The sequence below is a fragment of the Epinephelus moara genome, chromosome 3, assembly GCF_006386435.1.
Source record: "Epinephelus moara isolate mb chromosome 3, YSFRI_EMoa_1.0, whole genome shotgun sequence".
NCBI classification, from domain to species: Eukaryota; Metazoa; Chordata; class Actinopteri; order Perciformes; family Serranidae; genus Epinephelus; species Epinephelus moara.
Genome location: NC_065508.1, coordinates 37,657,039 through 37,679,734, shown reverse-complemented (window position 1 = coordinate 37,679,734; position 22,696 = coordinate 37,657,039). Strand labels below are relative to the sequence as shown.

Below are 22,696 nucleotides of genomic sequence, written 5' to 3'. Positions count from 1 at the left end.
AAACTCTTCCACTAGAGTTGAGTTGAAGATGTAGCAACTAATGCAGTAATTCAGGCATTAATTTAATATCTGTTTAATACACGTAACTGATGAATGATGGGGTAACTGCTGGCAGTAAATTGTGCTGCAGACTGTGTAAAATACTTTTGTTCAGCTGGTTCTTGAACTCAGGAGTTGGTTGTATTCTTTATTTTGGTAGAAAGAGTGTCCTCTCTGTCATATCTGTGTATTTCACCAATAAACCTGGGCAGATTTAGCAGACATCTCGCTCTAATGAGGTAATTTAATTGTCAGGCAGCTTAACTGGAACCTGCTGGAGAAATGCAGTATTGACTACAGTCAAGTTTCACCACTAACAGCTCAGCCATCTGAACTGTTAGTCCAAGGCTCCTTCTTTAGCTTCATAGTAGGATGCAGCACACCATGCAGTAATAGTACAGTGCCTTTTAATTTGATAATTACATATTGGGATGTCCTTAACAAATCCACAGGATCAAAAATAATAAGCCTGTCTCTGTTCTTTTGTAACCCATCATGCTTTATTAAAACAGTGAGGGAGCCGCAGAGCAGCACAAATATAAAAAAAGCAGACAGCAGCTTTAATTAATGATATTCACACTGACAGCAAACATGAGTGAGTGATGTGAGCAGAGCAGCTTTGGGTTGCATCCATCTCAAGGACATTAGGACATTTCTCAGGCGGTTCTTCCCTCTAAAGCCCTGCTGTTGGTTAAAAAGTGCATTTAAACTTCAGAATTGTTCATTCTAGCAATGATAAGTAGCTTCTACATTCAGTCCAAACCTTCCTGCCAGAATGCTCACTGACTCTCTTGGATATTACTGTATAAAACACTACAGCATACTATTCCAAATATCTGTAAGCTGTGACACATGCTACATTTTCTTAATACAAAGCTATTCAGCTGTCAAGCATATCTAAATTGGATTAGCATTACTAATTTCAATGGGGGCCTACTTAAGACTAAGGGTGCACTGTGCAGCTGCATTATGGAGGGAGACATACTTCACCAGATACTTCATATTGAAGGAAAATATTGATATGTTAATTCATACATTGAATTGTACACTGTGCAGTTCATCGTACTCTGTTGGTGAAATGTAACAATATCAGTGGGTGATTTGTTGCATGAAAATTGTTAAATTACCTGCAACAGAAAACATGAAGGATCTGCTTTACTATTAATGCAGGCATTTGCAGTAGGAGTGTTGCAGCTGCTGCATGTGTACAGTTTTCTGCTTTATTTGGTAATCAGCTGCAGTCAGTGCTGAGTGAATGGCATGGGTAAACAGCAAACTGCAAAGCTGGGTGCAGCATGGGCTTACTCTCAAGTGAAAGTCATGTTGTGAATGAAGTGAATGAAAATCCATGGAGAAATAGTCAATGAAATATCTTAATTTACACTGATGTCATATTGGATGAATGCTGGAAGTAGAACTGTTTCAGAAATAATGTTACATTAAAAAAACATTGTAGTGTGAAAAAATGAATGCTGACAAGGATGCTGAGAAAAGACTTAGGACTTTACTGTATCTTTGTATGGGCTTAACCATTTTTTATATCATAAAATTATACCAGCCCATTGACCAGAAGAAAATGTTGGCATTGTATGTTTCTACAAACCACGAATACATTATATTTGCATGTTAAATACATATCATATCAACGTCAAGTGCCATTCACTAACAAAAACCACAGTACTGTATAAAAGTAGTTTTATTTGGATTTCTGGAAGATCAGGGATGATGGGGAGAGGGTCGAGTTCGATGGGATGATGGGGGTCGAGGGGAAGGATGATAAGGGGGTTGTTTGCTGGGGGATGAAAAGGACCTGAAGGTTGTTCAAGGTCATGTATGATGGGATGATGGGTCAAGGAGAGAGATGAAGGGGGATCAAGTTTGGGTATGGATGGAGTCAGATGGAGTTGTGGTGATGCTGGAGCGTTTCTGAACCCCAGAGTCGAGACTCAGGGTGGGGGACACATCTCATTGAGCTCCATGCTGCGTAATCCCCCCAGGATTCATATCCAGGACCACAGTGTTGTTAGGCAACAGTACTAGCAGCTGAGCCACTTTGCTGCCCTGCTGAGAGGGAAGAGAGGAGAAGAACAGGGTTTGGGGGGATAGGGTCGTGAGAACTGAGATAAACGGGGGACAAAGGGTTAGACGCAACTATATAGAACACAGCAGGTGATTGAATTGATGAAACACAGGTGACTGAATTAGCGAGGTACAGGTGATTTGAATAGTGGGACAGAGAAGCGTGGTCTTGTTCCTGAACCTTAATGTAATGATGTAATAACTTCATTAGTACATGAGTTGACTTTGTCATCAGCAGGTGGAGGGGATGGTGGATGGTGTGTTTCCCATGTAAGATGCCTGTTAAGCTGCAGGCCACTGTTTGAAACTGGGTGTGGTTGGGGCATTGGTGGCTTAGTGGATAGAGCAGGCGTTCCATGTACAAGGCTGTTGCTGCAGCGGCCCGGGTTCGAATCCAACCCGTGGCCCTTTGCTGCATGTCACTCCCTTTCTCTCTCTCCCCCCTTTCACACTCACCTGTCCTGTAAATTAAAGGCTAAAATGCCCAGAAAAATATATCTTAAAAAAAAAAAAAGAAAGAAAAGAAACTTGTGGTTTAGCGTCATTGCAGTGTTTCCAGCAGCTTTTTAGACACCAAACGTTGGTGTGTGATAGTGGCATGAAAAGTGGTTGGGGTTTTTTTGACAGAGACATTGCTGCTTTTTCAGAGGGGTTTGTGCCCCCAACAGCACTTATTTTAAGTCAGAAAAAGAGGAAAAGAGAGTTTTTGTGCCTAAATCTAACCAAACGTTACAGACATTTGTAATATATTCGTGGTTTACAGAAATGTGCGATTTCAACGTTGTTTCCTGGCGATTGGGTTGCATCAACATGAAGTTGACGTATACCTCAAACTTAAGCAAAATATTGAAGGTACGCCTGGTACGTTTTTCATATCTTTCCTGTCTGCGCGCTCACCTCTCATTCTGACTCCTGTACAGGCTGAAGAGGGAGCATTTAGGTCCCCATGATTGGCTTTCCATACCCGTGCCTGGAGGCCATGACTGGATGGTGGTGCCCGGCTTGGAGCCACAGACAACATACCAGTTCAGCATCCTGGCCCAAAACAAGCTTGGCACAGGTCCTTTCAGCGAGGTTGTCACTGTGAACACACTAGGTTAGTATACTCACTGCTACTCGACTGGGACAAAGGGATCGAATGATAAAATGGCTTTGACGGGCACATACTGTAGATCGACCAGATAGCATGTTCCTTGAAACCCTCAGAATAATTTCTATTTCTGCATCTTTTTATATTAAGTATTTTTGTTAAAGACAACATTTTTTTTCAATCACTATGCTCACTTTTTGAGGGCTTGCAAACCTTATTCAGATTTGCATTCTAACACTTTCATTTAAATAATTTGTCTCTAATCAAGGAAGAGAACTGTGAAGAACTATGAAAAGTGCTCAACTCAATATGAATATGAAAGTGGGCCGGTGCAAGATACATTTCTAGTTATCATTCCAGATAAGATAAGCGCTCCAGTGGTAGAGCAATAATTTTGGAAAGTTGTGTGCTGTAGATGAAACTGTGTGGAAATTCAAACAACATCCTCTGTTTGAGTGCTGGTTGTGTCATGTTTCACAGACTAAAGAATTCAGGGGCATCTCGGCTGCAGAGGATCATTTTCATATTGCCTTTATGTTTACAGGTGTTTAATCAGAAACTTAAAAAAAAAATAGCTGAGGGACATTCAGGGAGGAAGCAGAAGTAATTCAGGTTCAGTGAATGTATTTAGACATTGTTAAAGATGTACTGTGCAGGATTTTCCTATAAAACCATGCATAGACTCATACAGAAGTAATCCCTCTCAATCATCACTTGTGACCCACAAGTAGTGTGCGGCATTGTATTTATCTGCCTTTTTCCATTCTTCTGTCATATCTCAGGAACAGAAGGGGAGACATTTGGTCAGATACTGGATTGATGACACTTATCTAGGGTGTTCACCTTTAAGCTGTGCTGATTGTATAGATCTTCTGTGCCCGGGACATTTGTGTGCATGTAAACTTGCAGTGCTCAAGTCAGATTAGGCATTATGAAAATGTGGCAACCAGGTGTCGAACTGTAAGCAGCAGGAATCCAAGGGGCACAGCAACACCAAACCAGATGAAATCCAGGTTAGCTTTTAGTGAGCATGTTTACAAACAGTAACCGAAAACCCTGCGTGGTATACCTTTAACCCTCCTACAAGCCACTGTTGGGCAGTCAGTGAGTAAGTGAGTGAAGTCTGAGATAATTATTTTCTGCCTCTAATAAAAAGTCTGTGATATTGTCAGGCCTAAGTATTCAAAGGAAATATGTAATTGCACTTTTCCAATTTTTCAAGTCCAGTTATTTTCAATGAGTTACTATGCAGACCTTTTTTTGTTGACACAATATGAGATGATATTACAAACACTGTTTCTACATTTATAAATACAGATCAAATAACATAGGTGCTTGTTGTTAAAGGGATAGTTTGGATATTTTGAAGTGGGGCTGGATGAGGTAGATAGCCAGTACATTACATATAGTAGATGGAGGTTGACGAGCTCCTTATTTGGAGAAGCAGATGGCACTTGTACCCTAGAAGTTTAGCAATGCATCACTGTGAATGGAGGTTAACAACAAAATGTAAATTAGCTTCTTCAACAAAGGCCTACCTAAAAAACAATAATCAATATCAGTTTAAATGGACGCTATATTTAGAATATTTCACCACTTTACCTTGCCATCAGACAGTTTTCTTTGGCACTGTATTTTCTCAGCCATGTAACGTCTGTATTCTTACGCAAAAATGCCCAACTGTGCCATGCAATGGGTTATGCCACAGGTCAGCTGTTTGGGTCAGACTCTCAGCGGTTTATGGAATGGAACAACAGATATAGAATATTATAAAAAATGAGTGATAATGACAGCGACAACAACTATTGAGACAAAGGGATACCTTTTTGAACCAGAGTATACAAAGGATGAACATTTGTGGAGGGAGACTGAACAGACCAAAAGGAAAGAGGGGAAACTTCTGTGGAAACTGAAGGCCAAGAAAGAGCACAAACTAACTGTGTAAACAAACCCTTGCTCACAGACACAGAGAGCTACTGCTGCCCTGAGTGGGACCAGGTTACAACGCAAGTTCAGGATCTTTGTGAATCAGGATACCAGAGCTTTACACTTTACTAGTTCTTTCTAGGGGTGTAAATTACAAGTTTCATCAAGATATGAAATTATATCAATTCTTTGGATAACAATAAGATATAACTTATTTATTAAGTCTGCCATGATACGATTTTGATTTGATGCGATTTAGGGGCCTGTGACCCATATGAGACAATATTATATGTCCATTTAACAATGTCTGTTACAAAAGAAGCTGCCACCCCTTTCTTTTTTACTTTTGGCCATAAATGATAAAAACAACACATAAATAATAAGTACAGTTAAGTTCACTTTAAACTGTCTCCACTAACATACATTAAAAAAAGCACATGGGATAAGTTAGCTTTCAGGGCTTTCTGTCAGAAATGTTAATTTTAACCCAAACCATCATCTTTTTCATAAAACTTCAGGGTTATCTGGCTTAGAGCCCTAAAGGCAAACTTTTCCAAACAGCCAGAAAACATGGATTAACAACAAGATCATTTCACAAAAGTATCATATTCAGCTCAGTAATAACTGTCAAGGTTCATGGACCAAACAATTGTTTTATGCTAGTCACCCATTATTAGCTTAAGCATGTTTACATTGCATAAAGTACCCTAACAGCTAGTGGATTTTTTTCCTCTACTCGTAGTTTAACAAATTACTCGTAACGTCATTATTTTTCTTACTCACTGTTGGTTTAAGTCACTGTATCTCCTAACAGAACAGCTTAGCTGAATTTCAGCCTGCACGCACATTTTTTTAGCCCAACATTGTTAGCCCATAGCCCAACAGAGCAGCCAATGTTACTGTAGAGGGAAGTTTGGGAGGCAGGTACGTCATGTTTTATTTTGTCACAGTATTGTTTACATGCCACATGTGTTCTGTCTGCTGATCCATTTTTTCTCCATAATTGATAATATTTCCACACTACTGATTTATTCCCAGGTAAATAAGTTTATCCTCATCGTCTTTCTCTTGGTCGCTTGCCATTTGCCTGCTGCTGTTTGATGGTGACACAGACTTTCAAAATAAAGGCGTAACCTAAAGATGACGATATAAATCAATGTTTTTCCTTTGCATCAATGATACTGGATCGTTGATCACTGAATTAATATATTGATCCACAATGATGGATCTTTATGCCCCTAGATTTTTGGTGAGTGGTGTCATTTATTTATAGGTATTTAGCGTCACTTTACCTGATGGTTGGGTACAGCTGTGCTCCTCAGCAAGTGTCTCTCTGGCTTATTTGGCAGTGGTTTTACATAATCCTCCTGAGAGAAATGTTCACTGCAAGTTGTGTCAGTCTTGCAGGTGGAGTGTTGATGTCTGTATTCAGTGTAACTTGCCACAGCTGTTGTAATTTCTTTGTTTGAACAGCCCAGAAAAACACAAGCATGCACCATCTTAGAAATCTTTAGAAAAGAGAAGTTTTGTTTCAGTTGGATCGCAAAACAGCACTTTCGAACCCAAACAGCTGACGTGCAACATAACACAGCGCATAGCATAGTTGGGCATTTTTACATAGAAACACAGAGGTTAAACAGTTGAGAACATGTAGTGCCAAAGGAAAGGGCTGTCTGACAGCAAGGTAAAGCAGTGAAAATATTCCAAATATAGCATCCCCTTAGACTGACATTAAGATTTTTAGGTAAGCCTTTTTTTAAGTGGCTAAAATATGTTTCAGGTGTGCTAGTCCCATCTGTTTCTGCAAACAGGGAGCGCTCTATGTAATACAGCTACTGTGTGTAATACACTTATTACAGATAAGTATCTTATACGGCCTCACTTCAAAATATCCGAACTATCCCATTGAAGAATGTCATCAAAGTATACTTGCCTGGTTATCAACAACAAAAAAGAGCTGCTTAGGTCATATTTATTAAGATATTACTTTCATGATATACTGTAATACTGTTATTGCATTACATTAACATTAAAATGGTGTTATATTTATTGATTGGCAATTAACATCACAACTGCTGTGCTACTTGCTCACTACCTGACTAAAATTGAGATAATTATCTTAATCATTTATGTACAAAAACACTCGCCACTCTGTTGGTATTATATTAGCAGCAAACGGACACAACCCACTCCTTTTTTTCCCAAACATCAAACAGTACAAAGTGTTTCTTCTTCCACAAAACCATCTTTGACCCAAATGTGGAGACACCAGTGTGCAGAGAAAGAATCCTTTAACCAGACAGCAGCCAAGATTTATTCTTCTGCTGTTCCGCCAGTTGACAGAATTAATGTTTTTTAACTACAGCTGAATACATTTGCAACAGTTTGTTAAGACTTTTTTTCTGACAATGTCCTGTTATAATGTATCATAGTTAAATGTAGTGAAATACAACATACAACAAGACAATTCAGTTATATCTGTGGGCTTCAAACTTTTTTTTTTTTTTTTTTCAATTAAACAGATTATCAGAGCCAAAGTGTAGAAGCTTTAGCTGTGGTTGAATCATTATGACATTCCTTACAGCATTGAGAGAAAGGACATTTGTTAAGTATAAATGAAGCTGTCACAGATTATTACTTAAAGATAAGTGACATGCTGAAAATTGGGATAACTATTCACGCTTCATCACCTTCTGTGTCAGCCAAGGAATAGAAACAAAGAAGACAAAGCATTCAGCCCAGAGGCTGCTTGTTGTCTTTCTCCCCTTTAAAAACCTTTTACACCATCCATTTGTCACATATCCTGACACATCTATTAAAGCTAAATGCTTTCTATTGACGCAGAATAATAAAGTAGTAGCTAATATGTTGGATACCATGTACAGTTATTTGTTTGTAATGGACATGACCATTTGAATTAGTAAATGAGGACAACAGCAAGGACACAGGTGGTCAGAGAAAAACTGTGTGTGAAGTGTGAGTGCAGAGTGATTTTAATGCCTATGCAAATGAGAATAAACTTTAGTATACAGATCCGACCAGAAAGATGGATTGGATCGCATCATACTGGCCTTAAATTAACTGTCAGGACAGCTGTAGATGACAATCAGCTGGCAAGATGAAATGGGATGCAAAGACTTAAAGATGAAGTCATGGGAATGTTTGTCAGAGATGCTTATGTCAGAGATGCATTTGGTAGAAAAGCTTAATCACATTTAGTCACAGTCTAGTTCTGATACATGTCAGTGTCAAAGTGTAAAGGGGGGCTGAATCATTCATATCATGCTGGAGAAACTGTTCACTGAATATATAAGTGAGTCACTCACACACAAACATTCTTAAACCTGATGTGCTCTTTCAGTATTTCCTATAAGTACCCCTGAACCATTGGTGCTGCTTACCCCACCACGGTGCCTCACAGCCAATCGCACGCAGCAGGGAGTCCTGCTCACCTGGATCCCGCCTGCCAATCATACAGCACCTATCCAGCATTATGTCATGGAGTTTCGCCTGGGGGAACGATGGGAGAGTTTGGACGACAGCATTCCTGCTGGGGAGACGGAGTTGCTCGCCCGGGACCTCATTCAGGTAAAGACAAGATACAGACTGTAGACTTTAAATACACAATTATACAAGACCTACATCTGCCAGGTCCAGGCTTAAGAGATGTCTGGGACGTAATGGAGGGTTAAATAAACCTCTATTTTTTCAGGGTCAAAGTTATGCACCACAAGTGTGGCACAAATGTCCGCTAAGACTTAAAGATGAACTAATTAGAAATTGGTGATTGAGGGTCAAAAGTCACTGTGACCTCACAAAACATGTTTTTGACCATAACTCCAAAATTCATACACTAATTATGGAAAAAAAAATCATACAAATTTCATACACCACTTCATCAGCATATAGGATATACTAATAATGAAGTGGTGACATTTTTTATCTAAAAAGGTCAAAGGTCAGCTTCACTGTGACATCATAACATTCTGCGAAAACACTTTTCTGGCCATTATCGAATGTCATATCTCAGAAACAGAAGGGGAGACATTTGGCCAGATGCTGAATTGGTGACACTGATCTTGAGTGTCCACCTTGAGAACTGTGCTGATTGTAATAGATCTTCTGTGTTGCTGGGGGCAAGATGTGTGTGAAGCATCTGTGTTTTTACATGGATGTAAGCTATAAGTGCAACTTAAAAGGCTTGTGGAAGCTTGCAACAGCAAGGTGGAAATTCTAGTTTGATTTTAAAGAGACGAAAGTCTTGGCTTTTTGAATGAGAAGGTCATATCGCCAAATTTTGACAATAAATACAATTTTGAAAGGAATGATGACAAGCTAGCAGCAAAGACAATTTAAGCACACTCTGGTCCTACTCAGAGCCTCTCTCCTTCCCTCTCTGAAACTACGAATGAAAGTCTTAAAGTTATCGGAACAATGCAGGGTCTGGGACAGTGGCTTTTCATTTCTTTAAATCAAACAAAGCCTTGGCTTCCAGAATGGGGAAGACAGACAGGATGCTCGGCCAATCATTGCATTGGGACCGAATGCAATGATTGGTCAGAATTTTCTTAGAACCATATGAGAATGGTATAATTATGAGTTTGTATTAATTCTCTGAAGGTTCATCAGTGACCACTTTCATGAAAAGGACAATGTGATAACAATGTGCCATTGGATACCTTGTTATTATAAAAATATCCATTGTAGCCTCTTTCAGGCAACTGCACTATTTGCCTCTCTGTATGTTGTTTTATTTCAGTTGGGTTTCTCAAATCTCCACAGCAGGAGTGATGAGTGCAAGTTATCATGATCCATGATTTTACACTGTTTGCTAGTGAAGGTGTAAGAACAAAAAAACTGATGATTAGGTCTGCTTTGTTTCACAGTGCAGAAGACACTTAATTTAATACCTGAACAAAGCTCAACACTGAGGCTGTGTTCAGACTGCAGGCAGAATCAGTTTGTTTTTCAAATTGTACTGTTAATGCTCTAAATAATCCAGATCAGACTCTGCATACATACTGTATAATAATGTGCTGCCATATCCACCTTGGTTGTCATAGTAACAATGCAGGTGTGCTCACGCTGACTAGCTTCACTTCCTGACCATCTCTGGGTTTTACATTGTGGCATTTCTTGTTCTTACTCCTGTATGTTGTGTCTACCCTGCTGAACACACACATGCTTTTACTCCTGCAGGTCTGCAGGTGGCTTGTACTGAGCATCCCAAACTGAGAGAATAGCAACTGAAACATGAAGTTACAAAATAATACACTGTGTCACTTTGAATCATGAATACAATATGCTTTAGACGACAGTGAGTTTCACTATAGCAAAGGAAAATCAATATATCTTTACTGATTTATGAGTTCTGACACAATTCTTCTTTTTTTCACCTTTTTTTCTTCATTTCACATCTTTGCTCATGTCGGCTAATTCTCCTCCCATGACATGCTTGAGCTTCTTTCTTTAATCTAACTACCACTGTGAGCTCCATGCAGATGCTTTTATCTCTCCTCCCATTGCACAGCAAACACCCACACACACTTCTCTCCAGCTCTCTCAATACACACACGATGCATCTAGCTTGTATAACTTTTTTACTGCACATTTCTTACTGCATTGGCTGCGGTAATTTGACCAGGAAGGATGCTCTGTTTGGCTGTCTCCACCTAAGTACTGGTATGATGTTTGGTTTCACGCTTTTCTCCACATTCAGATACTCAGTCTTTGCTGACAGCGTAGGAAACGTGTGAGATGACAACTCAGTCCACAGCATATTTGGTAGAAGTTTTTGAGTGTTACGCCATCAGAACAATAAAGTAGGTATTGCACCCTGCTGAAGTGTCCTTGAGCAAAACACTGAATCTCTGCCAGCTCCACAGCTGCTGTTCTGTAGCTGACCCTACACTGTGGAGAGCACAGCCAGCACCAAGAGAATCAAACAGGTTCTAAAAGGCTTAATGTGTCTTTTCATCATGACTTAGCCATAGATGATTTATCCATCTTAAGACACATTAATCATCCATTATGAGAGTCACATAATCAATGCTTTTGCCCCCATTCAGTTTCTATTGAAATTCTTGTCCTCTTTTTCTTTTTAAATAGTATTACTTGTTCCTTCTTAAACGTGTTATCTCATCACCACACAGCCTTGTGATATGATTATATCATATCAACTTGAAAGCAATTTGACAAGCCACATTAAGCTTTTATTAATTATGGTTTACATCATTCTGCTGCCTGAATAAAAAAATAATTGAGATTATTTTATATTAGTAAACTACATGTATGTCATCCAAACTTCTCTTCATTTGGTGTTTACAGATTGGAGAGTCTTTCTAAAATTTCTATGAATAAAAATTTAGGGGAAGATGTGAGATATCACTAGTGTGGAACAAGCTCCAAAAACGCTGGATAATATTTTCCCATCATACAACTCTTTAAACCCAGCCTGACACGATTAGTGAATTCTAGCAACAAAGTAAGGAAGACACAAATGTAGACAAATACACACCAGTGAAGCAGGGAGAATAATGCCAGGTTCACACAACACAACATTTCTGTCCGTTCTGACAGTCACTATGTCACCTTAGGTGATTGTGAAGTCATAAAATCATGCTGTGACTTGGCCGACAGACATGATAGACTACACGATGGTCCACACCAATCATCCCCGGTCGTCTTTCACAACGTGTGTGATGTCATAGGGTTATTCTTGTCCTCTTCTTATTACTTTTACTATTATTTCAGTCACTGTGTCTGTTCATGTGCCAGTTGAAATGTTGTAGTCACCTAAAAAGTGTCAGCAGATGGCAGGAGCTACATTTAAAGTACCATAGGCAAATATTCAAGTCACTGAATCCTCCACAACAAGTTCCTGCAAATGTTTCACAATAAAAGCCTATTTAGAAAATGAAGAGATTGTCTCAACCGAAGTTATAACAGGATTTTAATTTTATACAGATACAGGAAGTGTTGAGTTTGAAATGACGATGCATTAACTCTATCAAGGCAAACGGGAGCGGATAAAAAGTAAAAATATAAAAACACAGAGGGATTAATGAATAACGGACCGTCTATAATGTAGTCTGTTTCAAATGAAGCTGGTGCCCTCTGCAGTTGTGGTGAGTAAAAGCCCCGCCACTATTTTTTAATTTTCTTACATTATGTCCGTCTCCATTATGAGGAAAGAACATTCTAGCTTGATGCTAATGGCAGTACTCACCAGGTCAATAAAGTGCCTCTGCTGTTTCACGCCGGCATTTTTCCCTTTTTACTCTGTATGGTAACATCCCTAGAGGAAATATCTAAAAGGCTGGGGTGTTGTTGACGTACAGTTGTCCACGGCAGCAGATCACTCTGTGTTCCTACTGGTCAAAGTGACGGCTGTGACGGGACAACTCCTGAAAGACAAAAAGAAAATCAAACATGCTAGACTTTCTGTTGAAACGTCTTGAGGTGTCCCAGACGTGGTGTTGGTTGTCGTCTTCTGTGACACACTACATGAGTTGAAACGATGGATTGTCATGTACAACACTTATTGTCATTCACGGGCTATAATCGGGCTAATAATGTGTAGTGTGACCCAGGCATAAGAGGAAATGTACTCAAGGCATTGGCCAGGAACAGGCTTACAGGTTGGCAACATGATGGCAGTCTGAAGAGTCAAACTAATGATTTTCAGGCATATGAACAGGTGAGAAAGTCTGAGGACATCTGTTGGATGATGGAGAATGTGAATGCAGAGGGCTTGGGAAGTGAGAATTAAGGAGGGGACAGATACCCCTTTTCCACCAAATAAGCTCTGGTTCTTGAACCAGTTCTGTTAAGGATTCCTTGAACTTTGGTGCTATCTACTGAATTAGCCCCGTTTTCCACCAGTGTTCAGTGGAAACATAATCAGGGTTGTGTCATTAATGGAAACAGAGAAAAATTGCAGTTCACGTTGATTGCCTGCGAGCTTTTGTTCTGTTATTATTAGGACTGTCAAAATAACAGCTTAATTTTGATAAATTAATCACAGAAAACGTAATGCATTAAACTGTGGTACCATTCTCTGCAATGTCTGCAGTAAGGACTTTTTGTACCATTGGAGTACTTCAAGTCTGAAATATCACAGTAGCAGTGAACCCTGAGGTCTGAGCTAACACAGCCTCTGATGCTAACTCCAGCATCCAGCCTCATCAAGCCAAACTCGACCGGACATTCCGACGCAAACTGAGTAAGTCTACCTGTGATCAACTAACTAACTCCCTTGCAAAATGGATTGCAAAGGAATACATACCAGTTTCTGTGATAGAGGACAGGGGGGACAACTGTGTCTAAAATCTGGCAGATTTACGACACATCTGCCAATATTCATTTGAATTGAAATTTTTACATACTTTCACAGCAAAAGTTGATGTATGCAAATAATTGTGATTAGTTCATTACAGAGCATGCAATTAACTAGTTTTTTTTTCAATCCATTGACAGTCCTAGTTATAACAAATAGAGATTGTTTTTACCCAAATAACAAGCATGGACCAACTGCTAATGAGGCCACTGTATGCTCACTTGACTTCTCTGTTGCTGCCTTCTCCATCCTCTCTTTCCAACCTGTAGAATGTGACATGTCAACTGATGTCATCACAATTCGCACTTCAGATCAAGGAAAATCTGCTATATTTTTTGGGTTTTAGCTGAGAACCAACTTTTCGGGTTCTGAAACAGTTTATTTTTGGTCAAAATTTTCTGTAAAAATTAGTTACAGGAATCAGAACAGAACTAGTTCTATGTTGGTAATGAAGGTGTAAGAGAGGCAGAATGGGGGAAAAAAAGGGCAGTGGCAGATTTCGTGCCTGGTCAGAGTCCATGCCTTTTAAAGTCCACACCACTGTCATAACATAGGCTTTCTGTTAAAAGAGTCAAGTCTAATAAAAGATAACCCTGATGGCACCACTATTACCTAATTTCCACCAAATGAGCTCTGGTTCTTGAACCAGTTCCATTCAGGTACCTCGGTGCTATCTAGTGAACCAGCCCACTTTTTCACTATGTGCAGAACCATTTTAATCAAAAATTTGTCATCAACTCATCAACACAGAGGAAGGAAACAGTAGTAGCAAAATCAGAGATTACACTGATTACCTGCAAACTTCTGTTCTGTTACAAATATTTGTTTTTACCCAAATGGACAAACTGCTAATGAGACCACTGCATGCTCTTTTTTTCCCCAACTATTTCTCACTTGAGTTCTCCACTGTTGCCTTCTCCATCATCTCTTTTCAACCTGCACAATATGACACGCCCACTGATGTCATCATGGTTCGCAATTCAGGTCAAGGAAAACCTGCTCTCTTTTTTTGGTTTCCAAACCAGTTTACTTTTTGTCAAAATGCTCCGAACGGTTCAAAATTAGGTGGTACAGGAACCAGAATGGAACCTGTAACATGTTGGTTGAAAAGAGGTATATGACATCAAGAGTGTGATTTTGTCAGATTTTAGAAGGCTTCCTCCAGAGCCAGCTCTTTTCATTAGCTGTGAGTTCTATGTGTTTTGTAAACTGATCTTTATGTGTAAAATTAATGGAGTGCCCCTTAAATAAAAAATTGGAATCATGCCAAATTCAGTTTTCATTTCATGACTTCTAGGTTCCATTGTGTCATTCATGTAGGACTGATGGTGTTTGTTTGGCTTTTAAACACTGAATGTGAACTGGTGGCTGAGGTGCACTGTTAATTTCCAAAGTCAACGTGGCTCAGCTGGCTGCTCTTTGGAGACACAAACTGAATCCTACAGCCTGACTGACTGAATCTTTCTGACACCAGACATGAGTTTAACTTCTAAAAGTAGATCTCTCTGTTCCTACTGTAGGAGGCGTGGTATGAGTTCCGTGTCATGGCCGTCATGGATGACATGATCAGCGAGCCTAGTAACGTAGTAGGAGTGTCCAGCACAGGTGAGCAATTTCATCACACTGCATTGTAATTTCACTTGTGGTCATGATTTACAAAATTACAAAATTTTACAAAATATAAGCATTATAATGCATGTTAAAATGAATCAAAGGCTGAGAGAAGAAGCTTGGCTCACTGCCTTGAAATGGAGATTTTCTTGTCGATGCTGGGATTCAACCCAACAACCTCTGGCAGGAACCTGCATCTCTAACCTCAGGCAATCTGAACATTTCTTAACTGAGGAGGGGCTGTAGATGTATTGCACACACAGCAACTCCAACTTTACATTTTGCCCACTCAGCACTATTAAATTTAAGCTGTCTTTACATACACACTCTTTTGTACCATCCTGAAAAGTATGACATCATCGTTCTGCCTGTCTCCCATGGATTGTGTTGGGCTGCTTTGTGCTTAAAAAGGATCCATTAAAGCCTGTCTTTTCTTAGTTGCAACACTGAGAGTCTTTTTTAAATCTAAAATGAAACCCCTTAAAATGTGATGTCACTCCCCTGCAGAGGTCACTGAGTGCACATCATTTAGTAAGAGCAGCTGTTGGTAACAAATTCTAGAGAAGATTTGCTCAGGAGACCTTGGATCTCTGGAAGTACTCTGCTTCCCTCTACTGGTGAAGGTGGAGAGCTGTGCAATGTGTGATCAAAGCCTCCTGCTTATTTCTCTGTTGATCGAGTATAAATATGACTGCCTTTTCTGTGCATATTGTCAATTGGCATCATGCTCAAAACATGATGTAGATACACCCTGTCCTCCCAAAGATAACAGTGGCTAATCAGTAGTTATTTCAAGCACCAAGGGACAACACTCTGCATTTTGCTGTATCATGCTTCGTTGCAGCATATAAACCACTCTAACAAGCATGAAGGCCAACTCCAACATTAATAACAGAGGGCAGTTCAAAAGGTTGGTAACTCTATCCACTTTATTCCGAGCCCCCATGATACCTTGCAGCAGGTGTAGGTGCAACTTCCGGTGCCGAACCAGAACTGGCTTTTTCCAGTGGGTAACAGTACGCTAATCCTTTTTTTTCTAGAGCGACTGGGAAATAAAACCTGTGAAACACACCACCTGTTACACCTAAGATGGAATAACGTGATGTTACCTCTGTCATCTCTGACAGCCATCTGAAAGCATTGGTAGACTTTTATGATTAATGATTTCTGACAACTCATAAACACTGCTGCTGAGTGAAACATGACACAGAATTTAGCAGCACATCTTGGTAATATCAATAATATAAAGTAGTAGTATAATGAATAACTTTAGGCATTCATTTTATATGATATGAAATAAGTATGGTAAATCAGTAACACATCCTGAGCGGAAATGACTAAACACGTAATTCAAGGTATACTGCTAAGTTTATTTTATAACAGGAAACCTACTAATGTAGGTTGAGAATGTAGTCAGACAGGGACAGGGATATCATGTAGTGACGTTGAGTGACAGACCTGTTATTCTAGATGTCACTTTCAAATTCTGCAAATTCTGATTTAATACTTATCCGCTCTCCAAACTCTTTCTGTTTTATTATGCCTAATGTCATTTCAAGCATGGCAAAAAAATAGAGTATACATAAGAGTAGCGGGTGCATGAGAAGATTCTGTTGATTTAGTAAGGAATGGTGCATTTTATTTTTTTAAATGGGACAATCTGGCATTAACAGTGTGCAGTACAGGTGGCTACCTATTCCTTTTAGAAACTGTACGATAGGTAACAGGAGCAATCCCTTTTTGTTCTGGGTGCATGTTTACTGTAACACTGTTGTTAAAGCAGCAAATGTCGCTTAGTATGGTTGTTACAGGCGTGGACAGCGCAACAGGTACCAGAGCTCCGTAAGGACATTTAAAAAAAAAAAAATGCTAATTAACCATTAGTTAAGTATCTGTTAAAAACAAAGCAATATTTCCTAAATTTAAGGAGAAATACTTTTTAAAAAAAACTGTTGGCAGTTAGTCATCAAGATTTGCCACTGTGACAAATCATAGACAGTCAATGGGACTAATTACTGCCGCTATCACACCAGAAGTTTTACCCATAATCATTTCTACAGTAGCGCCCTCAGGAATAAGGTGAATACCATGAGTGTAAAGAGAAAGGGTTAAGGAGTAAACGGTTCTGCACATTGTCATCTTTATTATATTGGCTGTGTTTTCAGAATAAGAATCAGAATCAGAAATACTTAATTGATTCCCAAGGGGAAATTGTGACTCGTTACAGTGGCTCCTATGTAAAGAATAGCGAATTATAAGAAGTAAGAATAACAGTATGAAAAAAAGTATGTGAATATAAAGCAGTAAAATAAAATACAAATGCAAATGTGCATTGGAATAGAAATAGAATATGCACTATGCTACAGGGTTTAACACTAGTACTTAAGATATTAAAATATTAAGAATAAAATATTTTACTATTTTATTAAAAATAAAATATATTCTACAGTAGTATTTTCTAGTATGTTCTGTAGTTGAGGTATGTGGAGGTGGGGCACTGATGTCATTGGCAGTAGGGGATGGTTTTTACCGCAATGAAGATATATCCGTGTGTGTGTGTGTGTGTGTTAGGCGAGTGGATGGGTGATGTTGATGGATGGAGCCCAGCATCTGTGAAATGAATCAATTTCTAATGCTATTTGTCTTTCTATTGAAATGTACTTTGATAGTAGGAGATGCCACTGGGATGTTGAGAGATTGTGTCGGTTTTTCCACGTTGGTAAGTTAGTCTTTTCAGTGATTGTTGGGATGACCACTATGGCTTGTTCATACTCATGCAGTTCAGCTGGGGAAAGATCCCCTAGCAGACATACAGACAGGGGTTTAGCACCAAATTCTGGGCCCTTTGCATTAGCAGTCTTTGTGAGCCCCCCATCCTTCGTCTCTTGATCCATGTCTCTATCATGCACCTTTAAAAGTTATTTTTTGCAAAATTTGTTTTCTTTCTTTCTTGTCTTCTCTGTTTTTGGAACCACAATTTCCCTTTCTTAAGGAAAGAAGTGTACGTGTACATGACAGTGTACGTTGGTGCTTCAGCAGCATAAGCAGTCATTCATTTGGCTCTTGCTGCATTTAGAGACCGATCTCATACCCCTTTTCCACCAAAACTAGTGCATGTACAAAGCTTCTTATACACGGATAAATCTGCTAAGAATTGGCTATAGACCTCTTTCCCATTGCCAGTAGCAGGAGCCATGTACGAAGCTCTGCAGTAGACAAGTATGCCTTTCTGTTTTTTTACTGTGTGTCATGTTCAACATCACGTACAGGCCGGAAAACAGGTCAGTAAACAGTAGAAAGCAGCATGGAGGCCTGTGAAAATGTTACAATGGTTGCCTCTTTATATATATATAAAGAAATATATCTCTCACTTATTCAGTCACTGGAACGATTGGAACGATGCTTGGGTGCTGATTGGACAGAGACAGATGGTATTTTGTGGTGGCCCATCATTGCATCTCAGTGGTTAAGGAGCTTGAATAAGTGTGTTCACCGGGATGTTGTGTTTCCATCACTGCTGATTGGAGCCAGAACAGATAAATACCCATGACTACTGCAAAGTCATTTGACCTGGGAGTGAATGCCGATTGTAACTTTTCCCATTACATAAAAAAGCCAGATGTTAGCAGGCGTTGGCAGGTTTTTTGTGTAGTAGGAAAGGGGCTCTATTAAACCATTTTGCACCTTTAATGTTTGAGAGGGACCTCAGAGAGTTTCCACAGTTTTTTATACAAAGTTCAGTCTTTCAACCATTTCATTCAGACAGATTTTACATTAGCAGAAGCATCATTAGCATATCATCATTAGCATATCATGTCTCTTACAGACTGTTCTGACTCATCTGAATGGACAAGCATTTTGTCTACTGCTGTCCTTTGGTGTTATTTGGAATACAGTTAAGCTAGAGGATATTTATGAGAAAAAGCACTGTGGTATGGCTGAGATGGTGGTGACATTGTGTGTTTGCTCACACACTACTGTGTTTTTGTTCTTGTGTAAAGCCTCCTACAGACAGCGAGTTTTTAGCAATCAGTGCAAGCTACACTGTGCGACATGGATCTGATAAACTTACGACATCAAGTTTAATTTATGCAGACTGTATGCTGACAGCGCCTACTGAATCACAGGCAATGCAATAGCTTCCCATACTGAGTGCGCAAGGATGCTGCACGGGTTATTACTTCTCCAACTGTGAAGCACAACATAGAGGGTCACATTATTAAATAACGTTTATAAGTTTTGTGTGCACTGTATACTGTGGTGTGTCTGTGTGTGTTTGCTAGCTGCTAGGTTGCTCACCTGGCAGCTGCAACTCCGCCACTATTTCCTTCCATGCTCCGTCCTTCTTTATGCCATCATGGTAAGAGCTGGAGGACACATACAGGCAAGGATTCTGCTGCCACAACTCCACAAGGTTTTCTTTTTTGCTGGAAATCCCACACATTTCTTTCAGCATGTTTTGCTTCCATGGCAAGCTGCTATCCGTCTGTTTGTTTGGATTTAGCACCAGTGCGTCATTTCATGCTGCATTTCTATTGGTTGGTTAGTAGACAAGACCACAAGACCATAACAATGGCCATCCTTGAACCTCTCTCACTAAGCGATGTAAGACCACCTATTGGAGCCACCACCAAAGATATCACCTCATTTATTCATGCTGGTCATCTCTCATCTGGGACGGCCCAAAATCGCACAGTGTATACCACGTTCAAGGCAGGAGTGAGGAGTTTGGGTTACAGCTACTTTTCTAGATCATGGTGTCTTCCCGTTAAGTCTCCATCCATTCAAAACTGTGTTTTGCACATAGTTATTTCACTTAATGTTTGAGCTTCACTGTATAGAGTGATGAATGTGCAGAGTTTGTTTTGACATTCACACACTGAAGGAGGAAAGTTTCACTGAAAATCTTAGTTTAACACTCAGACGTATCAGCAGGATTTATGACATCACAGTTCCTTGGGGAGCCAGTCGTGGTCCAGTAATCAGTTGTGATGTGTTGATGAATACTTTAATTGCACGTACACTGAGAATGGTACACTGGTGGAAAAAGTACGAAGATCCTTTAGTTTAATGCCCATGCAGGATTTAGGGGCGTCTATTGGTAAAAATGGTATATAATATTCAAAACTATGTTTTGGATTGTGTATAATCACCCAAAAATGTGAATCACTGTGTTTTTTGTTACTTTAGAATGAGTTGTTTATATTTTCATACTAAGTGGGTCCTCTCCCACAGAGTCCGCCATGTTCTTCTACTGTAGCCCAGAGGGGACAAACCAAGCACTGGCTCTAGGTTAGAGCTTTGATTCTCTGCCCGAGCCTGACAGGGCCCAATGACTTGAACCCCGCAGATTGGCAGTGTTTGTTCTGCCTCCACAGCAGTGGGAGAGATGTGCATAACATGCAGTGAAGAGTGGTGATCATCATCTGTGTGCCGCATCGCCATGGATTGCCATGCACACGAGACGCACTGAGGGGCGCAAGCTGTTCTGATGAACCTGTTGCGCACAAGACAACAGACTATTGAAATAAGGAAGAAAAGAAGCAGAGGTGGTGCAAGGAAACACATCAGCCCTTAGCTTGTAATCAATGTTTTAATTTTTTAAAATTATGATATATAAAGTATAGTATCATCATTTTTGGGGACGTGGACAGAAACTGTGTAGGTTCATGTATGGTCGAGCCTGATTATTTGGGCCTCATCAGAGCTCTACATGAAAGAAAGCCATTTGCATCTGCGCATTTTCGCTAAGCCCACCATAGTTCTTCATGCTTGGCACACACAAGAAGTTTCCATTCTGCAACTTCTCTGCTAGATGCCATTAAATCCTACACACAAGTAAGAACACCATAGTGTAGAAATATTACTACTACTAATAATAATAATAACGAATAATTATTTTTAGCATCAAAATATAATTAAACTACCAAAAGTAAATGTACTTTATATGCAGAATGGCCTATGTCAGAATAATGTGCATGTTTCTATTACAGTATATTATAATTATTCATCTGAATCTGAAAAGTAACTCATAGCTGTAGTTACACATACATGTAGTGTTGTAAAATGTACAATATTTCCTCCTGAAACCATGTGTAGCAGAAATATAAAGCAGCATAAAATGGAAATACTTAAGTACAAGCACCTCATAATTATACTTAGGTTGAGTACTTTAGTAAATATACTTTAAAAAAAAGTATAAAAATAATATGAAAATACTTGAATGTTCATAGATTCTGGATTGTTGGGTGTAATTTTAAGATGATTTTTTTATGCCAACAAGACACATCTTTCATCTTTCATTTCAAATTTGCCCTTTTTTAATAACTCTGTGATCTCATATCTGTCTGTTAGCTTTGTTTTGTTTTTTCTGAGTGTCTCACAATGTAAAAAAGGGGATCAGGGGGGATCTCAAACAATAATGTCAATGTTTATGTACCTAACATCCAGCAACCAGTCGATATAGTGCACATGTAGCTTCATCTTTCCAGTAGGGTAATGTTATGTATGAAACATCATTTCCCTCTGCAGCCTTCTACACTGTAAGTTCTGAAAGCAGATCATTTGGGAAACAAGTTTACTTTCTGCTAAGTCATCACAGCATATATTCCCTGCAGAAATGCCCATTTTGAAGACACATGCAGTAGTTAAGGTCAGCCCTTGCATATTTGAATCTCATTGGGTAAGGCAGGACTTTTCCTTTCAAAGGCTCATCTTAAGGAACCTTTATGTTATTGCATGAGGTGTCTCTTTTTTGTTTGGAAGGGTGGCAAAAAGCAAAGGAACGTATATGCATACCCCCCAAAAAACATCAGAACATCCTGATTTGGTTTCTCATGTAGTTAAATAGCTGCCTAATCAGAGCACAGTGTGTTCTTTTACAGTGGACTCAAATGTGCGTTGTAATCCCATTGTAAATATCACCCTGTATTTCAGAGCCAGAAAATGGTGACATCAGCATGTTGGTTGACATTAGCGTTAATGTAGGGGAGACCAACGTCAGAAGTCCAGAGAGCAAAGCAAAATTTACATTTGTTTTTTTAGGCTTCTCCATTAATATGTCATCTCCTCCACCTCTGGGTCGGCCCCGTCTGTGCTGACACACAGCTGCAAACTGTTATGTCACTCTTTTTTTTACACTCTCTTTATGTTGCTGCTACACTGACTTAAGCTAGCTTTACTTCCCTGACTCTTCCCTCCTCACACCACAGACTTCTTCCCCCCTCCAGAGTTGGTGGAGGAACGTGGACTGGCACGGCCTGTGGTGGCTGGCATTGTGGCCACAATCTGTTTCCTGGCAGCAGCCGTCCTGTTCAGTACGATGGCTGCCTGCTTTGTCAACAAGCAGCGCAGGAGGAAGCTTAAGAGGAAAAGAGGTGAGGGGGTAGACCAGGTCATTGATAGCTATCTCCACAATTGCTTTTAAAATAGCTTATAAAATATTACAAATAATAAGATGAGAAGAATCTTTCCTGTTGTACAGAATATATATATGTATATGGTTATTATTCATTAATACATTTATTATGTAAAACTAAACTGTGACACATTTGTTACACGTTACTGAACTTGTACTTAACAAATTCATGTCCTTAGATTTCAACCTTATACTT

General features: G+C 39.5%; 1 protein-coding gene across 3 annotated transcripts in view; it reads left to right on the top strand.

Annotated features, from left to right (window-relative positions):
- Window positions 1-22,696, top strand: part of LOC126384344 (protein turtle homolog B-like) — a 285,326-nt gene that overhangs the window by 222,681 nt on the left and 39,949 nt on the right. For 2 of the 3 annotated variants that reach the window (XM_050035368.1, XM_050035361.1), the window contains exons 13-16: window positions 3,039-3,214; window positions 8,496-8,722; window positions 14,993-15,077; window positions 22,295-22,459. In XM_050035368.1, coding sequence (XP_049891325.1) covers window positions 3,039-3,214; window positions 8,496-8,722; window positions 14,993-15,077; window positions 22,295-22,459 — 653 coding nt within the window. The remainder of the gene's footprint in view (window positions 1-3,038; window positions 3,215-8,495; window positions 8,723-14,992; window positions 15,078-22,294; window positions 22,460-22,696) is intronic. The other variant, XM_050035376.1, reaches the window with a different exon arrangement.